This window comes from Hippocampus guttulatus, chromosome 13 (assembly GCF_054856545.1).
Source record: "Hippocampus guttulatus isolate MCC_2025c chromosome 13, RoL_Hgut_1.0, whole genome shotgun sequence".
Classification (NCBI taxonomy): Eukaryota; Metazoa; Chordata; class Actinopteri; order Syngnathiformes; family Syngnathidae; genus Hippocampus; species Hippocampus guttulatus.
Window position 1 is genome coordinate 6,651,581 of NC_141273.1, and position 12,346 is coordinate 6,663,926.

At 41.8% G+C, this 12,346-nt stretch overlaps 1 protein-coding gene across 3 annotated transcripts in view; it reads left to right on the top strand.

The window, feature by feature from the left end:
• dlgap2a (discs, large (Drosophila) homolog-associated protein 2a) overlaps positions 1-12,346 on the top strand; it is a 143,484-nt gene that overhangs the window by 107,873 nt on the left and 23,265 nt on the right. For all 3 annotated transcript variants that reach the window (XM_086128063.1, XM_086128065.1, XM_086128064.1), the window contains 2 exons: positions 2,412-2,626; positions 10,394-10,462. In XM_086128063.1, coding sequence (XP_085984189.1) covers positions 2,412-2,626; positions 10,394-10,462 — 284 coding nt within the window. The remainder of the gene's footprint in view (positions 1-2,411; positions 2,627-10,393; positions 10,463-12,346) is intronic.

The window sequence follows — 12,346 nt, forward strand, 5'->3', positions numbered from 1 at the left end:
GTCACACCTTTTCTCTGTACAGTCTTTGATAGGCTATTGTTGTCAAGACATGTGGCATTTTGAAATAATCATGATTTGAGATACAAGAGGGGGCCCTAGAAGGATGTTTTTTGATTTTAGAGGATCATTTTAATAATATTGTCAAGTCAAAGAGCTTTAGCATATATGATACGAAAGTGTTTTCTTGTTTTTTTTAAACTGCCAACTCTCCTTTAAATATTCCCTTAAGTATATGCTTGTCTTCAGCTAGCAGGAGTACACTCTATTTCTATTTGTTAACATAAAGTTTCAAGATGTTTTTTTTCTGCTGTGAAGAGAAAAATCTTGAAAAATGGTGTTGTTATTGAAGACACTGCTTTCTTTTTACAGTGTCTGGCAAGGCATTGGGGTGCACGTACATCGGAGCGTCTGTTCCCTTCAAATGTCAGCTGGATCACTTACGGATGCTGCCACGGCATTAAATTATCACAAAGATCGCCTCTGCTTTGATGAAAGGTGGCTGGGGTGCTTTGCATCAGGATTAGTGTCAGGTGTGAGAAGAAAGAGGAGTAGATGCTTGCAGAGCTCCTCGAAGGTTTTAGATGGTTCATCATTCTTCTTAATTTGATATGGAAAAGAGCATTCCTCTGACTGACGGCTGCTGATATGTGGGCACAGTCCCTGGCCCGGTCGTTTTTGGTTTTTGTTCTTCCATGGTGACGCCAGGCGACCTCGTGGCTTCCCAGTAAGAACTCTGAGATAGACCGGCCAGTGTGAAGCCATGGTCTACAGCTTGTTCTCTGTTGTACTGAGATTTTTTTATTTTATATATATTTGTAGCATGTGTCAAAGATCATGCCGATGAAGCAATCTTCCATGAAATGCGTCCAAACGCAGTACAGTTGTGGCTCAAGTGTTTCTCAAAAATAAATTGTAGCAGTTTATTCCTCAACTGTGCCGAGTTTGGTAGCTTGGGCTTTTGCTAGGTGACTAGTCGCTGATAATAGTCGTGATTAGTCGACTAATCGCATCATGTAAATGACGGCATAGCACATCAACAAGCAGCTGCTCATATATAACCATCTTTAATTACGTGTACATGTCGTCAATATTCGATTTAAGGTCAAAATTCTGTCTTCTGAAACATTCGGGATGACCCGGTTTCTTCCATACCTCCCCGCTCCAAAAGTATGATTCTCTGCTATACCTGAATTTCTATTTGTGTATCTCTACTTTTGCATTTCCGTTAGGTTGCACACCAGATGCCGTGCATACAAGTAGTAATGTCACCATTTGCATGGTGGTAGTTGTAGGACCCCAAAAAGCAGGGAGGGGCAGGGTGGAGTGACCAAGATGTATTTAACAAAAATGCAAACAGGAGTACACTTGAAAAACGCAAACTCGAAGTACTCAAACAAATTCCTGGAAATCACAAGGAAGCCAAAGTAACAAAAGAAACCTGTGACCGAAAACAAAACGTGATGGGAGCGGGGCACACGGGTACTCACATATCGCACACACAATGACCCAACGAAGACTGACAGAAGTCAGGGAACTAAATACAAGCAAAGTGATGAGACAACGAGATACACCTGGACAAGACACAAAGGGTTGAGGGAGCTGATTGGTTGACACGAGGGACCCGGATGACGAGAACAGGTGGAGACAAAAAGTGCAGATGAGGAAACAAAACCAAACGTCACCAGACAGAAACATAACAAGTAATCTTTTATAAAAGACTGCTCTACTGCTGTCCACCGGTTCAAGACAGATCACCTCCCAAAATTGGCGTCACGGTGCACAGGAGATGCCAAAACAAATTCAATCTAATCACTGAATTGAATGCAAACAAGAAACCAAATCATAAACCGAGGAAACTGCAGAGGCACTTACTGATGACAAGCAAAGGCACGAAGCACTCTGGAGAATAACATGAAAACAAGACTCGTTATACCACAACACACATTTCTGTCTGACAATGGTTGGAAGCAAAGGAATAATCCGGAATCACACTTCCGCCACTTTTGTGCCGAAAACATTTTAAGTGAACCTTGACTGCAGGTGAAACGAGAAGGCCTCATCCGCCAACACTCTGCTGGGAAGCTGAGAAACAAGACACAGACGATATTCACGGAACCAGGAATTTAACAACATTTAACTTGAGTTCTAATGTGATGGGTTCATTCTGAGCACAGCCACATTGCGGGTTGTAGAGAGCAGAAACTTCCCCCATCCATTATCCGAGCCGCTTATCCTCACCAAGGTCGCGGGTATGCTGGGGAAAAAAACGTTTTGAAATGATTTATGTTGTGTAAAGCATTTGAAAAGGGGTGTGTCAACTTTTTATTGTACATTCACTGGACATGACCAGGGGCTTTTCTCATTGGGTGGCCATCATTAAATGCTTAACGCTCGTCTATCTCGATCGCCAGGTTCCCCAGGATGAGTGGGGTGGTTATCCTGGAGGAGGAAAGGATGATGAGATCCCTTGTCGGCGGATGCGGAGCAGCAGCTACGTCAAAGCCATGGGGGATGAAGAGAGCGGCGAGTCGGATTCAAGTCCCAAGACATCGCCCCAGAAGTTGGTGCGGCCAGACGCTCTGGTCAAGGCCATCGTCAGACCCCGAGAGATGTTGGACTCCCAGAGGTACATCACATGCAACTCCTGTCACATTAAGCTCTACTTCTGATTGCATGATGCCATTCATGGCTTCACTTTGCTCCAGTTATTTGACTTGCTCATTGACATTGTTGTTTTTTTTTTCTTTTGCTATTTTCATTGCATCTGCATCTGCTTAATGTTCAATTCAGATTTTGGGGTGAAATCTGACAAATTATTTATTTATTTATAAATCATTTGCGTTCATGTTACCAATTAAATGCAATCTCGGTCTGTCTGATGTGTGAACCAAACGAGCCCTCAAAGTGCAAAAGAAGAGACGATGGATGGACGGATTTGGATAGAATAAAAGAGAATTGAACAGAAAGCAATGGAATTGAATTGAGCCATTTGTATTTGTCAGGATATACATGAAATTTGATTTCTGCATTTGTCCGATCACAGTAGTGGACACAACAAACACAATGTTAGTGTCACATCACAACAGCAGGTGGTGATACGAAGAGTCGTCCGGGTTATCTGTGTCTTGCTCAAAGGCACCGCAGCAGTGAATCCAGAGGGATAGTCTTTAGCCAGGGTCCCCACGTTGTCATGCGATAAGGTCGCTTAACTTAAGATTCCCTGCTGAGATTAATAAGTACAATTTTGCGTGTGATTTGTGCACCACAGCACCTCTGATTGTGAAATGCTTTGCTAAACAAGCACATTTTATGGTTGGAAATCACACTCTCTCTGCATCGCATACTAATTAGAAAACAAACAGTGGATTTAAAAAAAAAAAGAGTCAACTTGTGAGAGGTTTCTTCAAATCAAATTATTTGAGTTTCATTAAAGAGTGCATGGACATTCTGAGAGAATTAAACACTGCGACCATCAGATAACCACATTTTAGAAATGTGCTGTTTGCATTACTCTCTGGGCTCGTGTGAGTTAATTGTGGGCCCTGCAGTGGTTTTCAGCCCTGGATCGGGTATTTGCAGAGGGGTTTCTAGATCCATGGATGGGGACCCTATGCAAGAAGGCGCCCTGTGTCCCCTCCCAATTTTTTTTTAATTTTTATCCTGGATGATGGATAAGCATTGATACATGCGTATCATATCCAGTACATATGAGAGAGAGAGAGAGCTATGTACTATATATAGAATGTAAAAACAACATACAACCCCCATTGATGGGCTGGTAAAAATTATCATTCGAACAAATAATGAATATTGACGCACACACGCAGTAGACAGAGGGGCAATATCATAATATTTACAAGCATACATTCTTCCTAATCTGTGAAAAACTAATTTCATGAAAAAAAAAATCTCAGTCATGACTTTCTTCGACTCTTATTTTAATGTGTGTATCTCCTGCTCTCCTGCTGAGCACTGCACTCAAAATTTTGTTGTTGTAGTTGTTTTTTAATTGCGATTATTTTCTGATTATTTAAAGTTGGGTTTTGGTATGGATTAAATACAAAGTTTGGAAATCATTGAGTGATTGTGTTCATTACTTTAGATTCCAATAACTTGACAAAATAAGTCGTGTTTCTGTGCTTCTTTTGGAACCCTACAATATTTATAAAGCAGTCTCTGTGTTGGTCCTGTGATTGACTGGTGACAGCCAATTTCAGTCTGAGTTGCCACCACTGGTGATTTATTGCTAAGAGGCTTTGTTTGTACAATCCAGCGGAGGCTGCTCCAGAGAAGAGAGGCAATTAACCTTAAGTTGTCTCTGTAAATAGCTCAAAGTTTTGCAGGAGGTTTGAGATGGTTGTGGCTAATACCTTTAGTGTGGATAATTTGCTGATGCGGAGATTCTGCATTCTTGTTTACTCAGTCCACAATTGAGGCTATGTCAGTGACCTTGCGTTTTTTATTTTAATTCGGCAGCCCGATGGCCGACTGCTTAGTGTGTCGGCCTCACAGTGCAGAGGTGCAGGGTTCGATTCTGGCTCCAACCTTCCTGTGTGGAGTTTGCATGTTCTCTGTGTACTCCGGTTCCCTTCCACATTCCAAAAACATGCACCGTAGGCTAATTGGACACTAGTCTAAATTGTACCTACATGTGGGTGTGAGCACGAATAGTTATTCGTCTATGCGTGCCCTGCGATTGGCTGGCAACCGGTTCAGAGTGTACCCCGCCGACTGCCCGAAGACAGCTCCAGCACGCCCGCAACCCTTGTGAGGATTAGCAAATTAGAAAATGGATCGCTGCTTGGACCCTTATTAAAAACAATTTTTAAAAACATAGAAATATGCGATACATTGGATGCCGAACCGCGAGTGTGTGAAGGTCCACTGTATTTCCAACCCGCTGTTGCTTAAAGTTAAATATTTTACAGCAAATTAAGTACTCATTTCAAGATACCAGCAGTTTCCTTGTGGGTCTTGTTTGGTAAAACATCACACTTTAGAGCTGACAATTGGTCTTGTGGGTGTTCCAACCAAAAATGTCTGGGTATCCCTGCTACCACTATTAAACCCAAGGTTGTTTCAAGCTGTTGTACCTAAATCGCGAGGAAAAAAAAAAATCGCATTGAGTGCGTTTACCATAGCATATCCACCTTGCTATGCCATCATGGTGAGGGGAAGCAAAAGAAAATATTACAAGACCATTTGACATCTTCTACTTTTAACTTTATTATCAGAGCATCAAAGATTTCAGAGAGTGCACAGAGAAAGGGTTTTGATCCAGAAACCCCAAAATGACATCCGTTCATCAAGAACTACTCGTTAATCACACCCTCATGGGCACTCCTGGCGTATGAAATGAATTCAAGAACAAAGCTGCTCCTCTCGACTCAATAATACTTGCAGCTTGCAATCAGTGGACTCCGAGTCAGGCCTCGCAGCTTGATCCATGCCGGTCAATAGCTTCTTTTCAGCGCAGCCCAGCGGAGTTTGTGTCTAAGCATTGAGCGAGTCATTATTCTGAGAGACCTTGGAGTGCAGTACCTGCAGCTGATCACCCTCCCTGTTGTCGGATCATTTGGATTCATTCATCATATCGTTTACAGCCATTCAAAATGAATATCGTCTGGCCAGTTTTGGAAGATGTGGAAACATCCCTCAGTACAACGGTCTCGTCTATTGCAAACTGTTGGAAGGAACAAATGTTTTTTTTTTTGTTTTCAAAAATACACAGCACTGTAATCGTGATTGATTGCAACCCATACCATTTGATTTTGTCATCATATACATTCGTCTTGTGTATTTAGAGTCACATCTTTGGCTCCCTAACTATCTGTCTTTATTGGAAAGAGGTGAAGGACATTTTGTTTTGTTGTTGTGAAGATATAGGTGTGACGTCATGCAATTCACACTTTTTTTATGATTAGAATATGTTGGGAAGGGAGATGACCTTTGTCTTCCTCCGCGTGTTCATTAATTTCGGATGGTGAGCATGCTGGCTATCCAAATACAGGCTGGAGATGATGAATAGTACCTTTGAAGGTTTTATTTGCAGAATATTCCGGGCACCCGTGGTTTTCAGACAATGGCTGCGGATCACGAGTGTGAACACACAAGGGATTCACAACATATTTATATCGTCGGAAAGGACGGTACGGAAACTTATGGTGCCGCATCGGAACTTTCGTTTCTCCTAAACCGATTCTTAGCTTGTATCAACTGGCGCATTCCTATGCCTAACTGATGAGGTAGTGTGCTTCAAGGAGACATCTGGCTACAAAACAGAGTTCACTGCGGACATGAGAAAGTTATAATTGCATGACTAAACATGAGCAGAATACACACATTAAATACTTAACCTTTTCAGGGACAGCGGTTACTACAGTGGGCAGCTTATCAAGGGTTAATCACGTAGCAGGTCCGTCACAAACTTTCCTCCACACCTGCTCAATCTAATTCCCAAAAGAAGACGTGTTAAACGTTGGCTACCATACCATAATAATGTACTTGGATGCATTCTATCACAGAATACATCAAAATTAATCGTATTAAATATTTAAATGCTCATAACTCATTGACACCGTGTTGATTCCACAATTAGTTAATATTTTCATCTTAATAGGTAACTTGATGATGCAATTCAATGGGAGGATATCGCCCGTCATATTCCTTCATTTGCCCATTATGCGGAGCATTTGGATTTCGTGAAATGACTTTATCTTGCCAGCAAATCTGGAGGAACTGCTGAAAAGGTATTCTGAAATATAAGAAAGGGATCTTTTCGCAGTGTTTAGAGAATTCTTCTCACTACTGAGCTCATTTAAATGAGGAACCTTTGCAATATAGCCCACTGGCACATGTATGCACTGTTCCGTTAGGAATAACCTATAAAATATACTTCTAAGTAGTTGCTCCCCGGTTCATTTTCCCAGCCAACTGCTGAGATGTCTCAAACATGTTGACATTTCTTTCGAATGGCCTGAGCGCATGCACATACTGAAAACGGAGCTATCTTCATACCGCCTTTGTGCATTAGCACCTCAGTATACGATTGTGTGGGAATGAGCACGGCCTGCAGCGTCCGTAATGAGGACGTGACACAAAAAGCAAGCGGGCGGAGAGGGGGTGGGGGGCGGTACTCATCATTGCTAGTATGTGAGCAACTGGTTTAACCGTTTCAGGGACAGCGGTTACTACAGTGGACAGCTTATCGTGTTATCAGGTTACAGGGTGCATGAAAGGGTTAACATACAGCAGCTAGAGAGTACGTGTGCTTGAGTGTGTCTGCGTTCGTGTTGGGTTTTCACCCCATCTGAGGTCAGAAACAAAGTCGTCTTGGAACAATGTCTACAAATTACGTGTTTATGAGCTCATTGGCTGTGAGAGTAGAAACGGGACAACAGGCAAGTTACACTAGACTAAAACGGGAGATAGAGTATTCTCATTACATTCCTACAGGCAAATGTCTTTTGAATCGAGAAAACTATACACATGGTGATTCTAAACACACTAACGTGCAACCGGTGCATCTGGCAAGCGCTCTCTTGCCATTTCTCCTGTTTCACTGGGCTCGTTGGGAGGGAATTGGATTGCAGTCTTGGCAGACAACGGGAGTTGAGTCTGCCCCTGCACTTGCAAAATGTGACGCCCGATGGGGGTATTTGGAGGGTTGACGCTCATAATTGACATCTGACGCAAAGCATGTGAGTCGAGAACAGGCTGTCAGGTTGTGTCGACTTCTTCTATCGTTTTCTCTTTCAAGCTCTTTTCGAGGCCCCGGTGGTTGACAGGGTCGCTCGCCTGTTTGTTCATGTCAGCCATGAAGAATACATCACAGGCCCGCTCAGATGGAACAGCCAGGAGGGAACGTTTGATGACAATCATTGTTTTAATGAATGATTATGAATGCTTTCCACCCCCATTAGGAAGGCTACACATATACCAAGGCTCAAAATAAGTGGATTCGCATCACAATTTGCGAATAAATATTTTTTAAATTTTGTTCACGATAGGCTTGTCTAGTGTAGTATTCCAGGCGGCTGTATATTATAGGTTTTGGGTGAAATCAATGTACAGTATTTGTTTCCTCGAGGGGGTGTCTTCATTGTAGTTTCAACACTTCCGAAACTTTTGGCATGTTTGTCTTGTTCCAGGTCTCAGCTCATAAACGCACAACCATGAACCTACTGTAACTTGTCAAGTTGAACTTTCATCAAGGCTCTTAATGTCTTTTTTTTTTTAAATAATGCCTTCTGTCTTTGATACAAGAAATGCTAAGTTCAAACTGAAACGTACACTGTATTTGTGTGCGACGGTGCCCCACGGAAAATGTTTCCGGATAAGAAAATAGTTACAATGCGAATTTAAGAAATGGAAACTGTTGATGGTATAAAAAAGGAAAGGTGTTGTTTTTTTTTATTTATTTTTTTCTCTTTTATATTGAGAATTGCTCTTAAAGCAAGTAAAAATATATTTTATCCAAATATTTTAATTCATTAGAACACTCTTACACTAAAATATTCAATAGCTGCAAGCCCAACAAGCCCCCCGTTATATTGTCATGTTTATATTGTTTAATAAAACCCCTGCTCTGGATTACCGATATTAGCCTGCAAAAAAATGCTCCTCATAATCACAAAGCCTCACCTCAAAATGAAGTAATTGATGATCAAAAATGCTCCTCAAAGAAACGACTTTATTCCGAGCCTTGTATATGAATAATCGGGCCGAGTATAGAAAAATGTTTCTTCGTTTTGGGCTGACAATCTTAAACCTGTTCAAATTTACAATCAAAAATTGTATTCCAATAATAAGGCGAAATATAAACATTTTTCTACTTTTTGATCAAAATCAGCAAAGGCCTGATTGTCAGATGTCTCTTGAAGATTATCCTAACACATAGGTGTCAAACTCAGGTCCTGGAGGGCCGCTGCCCTGCATGTTTTCCCAAGTCTCCCTGTTGCAACACACCTGATTCAAATGAACAGGTTCAATGTCAGGCTTGTGCAGAGCTTGCTGATGATCTGATCATTTGAATCAGGTGTGTTGCAACAGGGAGACTTGGAAAAGATGCAGGGCAGCGGCCCTCCAGGACCTGAGTTTGACACCTATGTCCTAACAGCTTACCCTGTAGTACACTTTATGCCAGGGGTGTCCAAAGTCGGTCCTCAAGGGCCGCTGTCCTGCCCGTTTTCCAGCTTTCCCAGGAGCAACACACCTGATTCAAATCATCAGGATCGTTCTAATGCTGCTTCAGAGCTGGCTGATGAGCTGATCATCTGAATCAGGTGTGTTGCAGCCCAGAGAGATGGAAAAGAGGCAGGACAGTGGCCCTCCAGGACCGGAGCTGGACATGCCTGCTTTATGCTGAGTTCCTCCACCCCCCCCCCCCCCCCCGATCAGTGAGGAAAACTTTCAGGGCTTACAAACATAAACCTGTTCATTATTTACAATCAAAAATCCTTCACTGTGTTCCAAATTCATCTGAGCAAGGGACTCTGCGATTGTGACATGAAATGGAACAGCAACCAATCAGGTCCCATCCGAAAGCTTGAGCTGTTTCTGTATCCAGAGGAGCAACTGGTTGTGTTGAGTGTTTGTACATGTGTCACAAGTCATCCACCGCAACAAAAATGACAAGAATAGTTTGCAAGCACAGCGTTGCAACTAGATAAAATAGATTAGTTAGCCAAGCTTCTTCGAGTTCATCTAGTTCTTCCTCTGCCACTATACTTTCTTCTTTTATTTGATGGCATATGGCACCATGCTGCTTCTCACATACCAGCGCTAGGTACTATGAAAGGCTTCTGGTTTGTGGGAGGAGACTCAAGATTGCCGCTACAGATATGCAGTAGTTATGTGTGTGCTTTAGGGAAGCTTACATTTTAAAATTGGTGAAAATGTTTGTTCCACGCTTACAGCATGTTAAAATGTCCCTCTTGGATCCTGGGCATTTATCTAGAAGACATCTATTAAATATTGAGTAGAACTCCTATTGTTTTGTTTATCATTTGGGTCCTGAATGAGAGCTGTCAGTGACATACCACTGCAGTGTAAATATTTTGGTCGATCAACTATTCCACATTTTTCTTTTGATTGTCATACTTATTCAGAGGATCAGACAATGTCAACATTCAAGCCAATCAATCCTTTAGATTGCTTGCCGATGAAATGTTACTGCAACATTGTCCCTAATTTATTCATCACAGCGAATCCATGTTGGTTATGATCTGTCACCCGAATGTTTGCAGCACTTGGTGAAAACTCCCAAGCAAACATTGAGCTCACCCCAATTTCCATATAAAGCCATTTCCAGCAGACTAATGCCCAGTGAAGTCACCTCCATCCCACTCCCACTTGTGGGACCCTGTAACTCTGTTTTCCTCTCTGCCCACAGCTCTTATCGCCTGGATAAAATCAACAGTGACATGCGTAACTACATCACCAATTTTGCCGCAGACTTGAGGTGAATACGAGATCAGTGTCTCCCGTTAGCTCTCGGTTGCGTCGCAGTAGTCAGATGTCAGAGGTGGCTGACTTGCTGCCATTGTTGACAAATCGATATTGAGGCAGTGGAAAAAAAAGATCAGGAAGAGTGGAACGTCAAAGGTAGAACATTCAAGAACAAGTTTTCTCAGTTTATGGGAATGGAATTTTTATCTTTGTATCTTTTTATATATGCCCACATTATAGGTGTTCTAAATTGGTATTTTTATGTATTTTTGTGACCTTTTGCCAAATTTCAGGCTTCAAACATAAAAATCTAAAATTTGAGTTTTTCGTGAAGAGTCAATACCAAGTGGGACACAATCGTGAAATGTATCCAAATTCCTACGATCTTTACAATTTTTTGGGGAACAAAAATGTGAAAAACGGAGCATGCAAAATGATTAGGCCCCTCAGAGTTAATACTTTGTAGAACCACCCTTTGCTGCAATTACAGCGACAAGTATTTTGGAGCATGTTTCTGTCAGTTTTGCACATCTAGAGGCTGAAATTTTTGCCCTTTCTTGCGAAACAGCTCCAACTCACATAGGCAACACACATAAAGACAACTGGGCTGCTTGTGTCCCAATTTGGCTCCTTCCCAAACAAAAAAGAAAAAAATTCAAGGGCCCCGAATACTTTCGCTGGCCATTGGACTTGCATAGCCGATGCACATCATAAATATCCTTTTTTATCATTCAAAATCATCACACAGGTATAAAAACAAGTCAATCTCTGTAAAACAAAGCAACTGCACACTGCCGCGGTCTTACTCTTTTGCCTGTCCCCTTCGTTGTGCTTTCCCGGGTTTCTTTTTACTTCTAATATCTGACTCATCTTTGGACTCCTTGTTGCCGCTGTTTTTTTTTCTTTGGAAGAATTGTCGCAAAACAGATTTACACTGACCTGAGATCTCACGAGTCACACGTGCTGCCATCTCATGGGACACGCAGTAAATTCTGGAGCTAGTGTCGGAAAAAAAAATTTAAAATCACGAAAAAGTCAAGTAAAAACCACACAGGCCCATAAAGAATGATTTTAGGCCTGGTGAGCGGAATTGCTGACATTATATATAATAAGAAATGTGTGAATTTCAAATTGCACATCCTCATGCATGTTTGACTCTAGAGGTTCCATTGCAGCAGTTTGAATTCTCCGTGACACCGTTATAAAGCGCAACACTGCTTAGAAATACAGGCAGCATAATGAGTTTCAATTTGGTGATATTTTGAACATTTCTTTTGATCGTCAGCTTTTGCCTCATTAATATCTGGACGCCTTTATATTGAACGGCTTTGCCAACATGGACTAGAGGGTATCTCGCATTACATGATGTATTGACATGCCTTTTTTCTTCGTCACATTGGCATTTCTTTAATCCCAAGCACTTATCTCCATAGAAGGGTTTTAACTCATCCTTACCTGACTCCGGAAAGAGTGGGAAACTCTCTTTTGTTATCTTAATGTCACTTGGTATTCGGAGGTTATTTCTCGCCATTCTTTCTCTTTCATTAATAAGGCATATTCCTTCCCTGGCACGTAGTCAGAAACAGCTCTCCCTCTCTGCTTGGTTGGCCTATTTAATTGATTTGGTGGATAACAGGGTTCACCCTGAAGTATTTGCTCTCTAACTAGCTCCTGGTTTGCATTTCTCTCATTTGCACACATTGATTTGATGTGTCAGCACTCTATCAATCCAATCACCTTCTTCGGGACACTGCTACACAAAGGGGTGTCTCTTTTTGAAGGAAGAAAGGTTATTGACTGCTTTCTTCTCAAGTTCAGGTAGCTTTGGGGTAACCAAGTGCCTTGCACTTGCTCGTATCCCCATGCTGCCACTCTGCATAAAGTTGTTTTACAATTG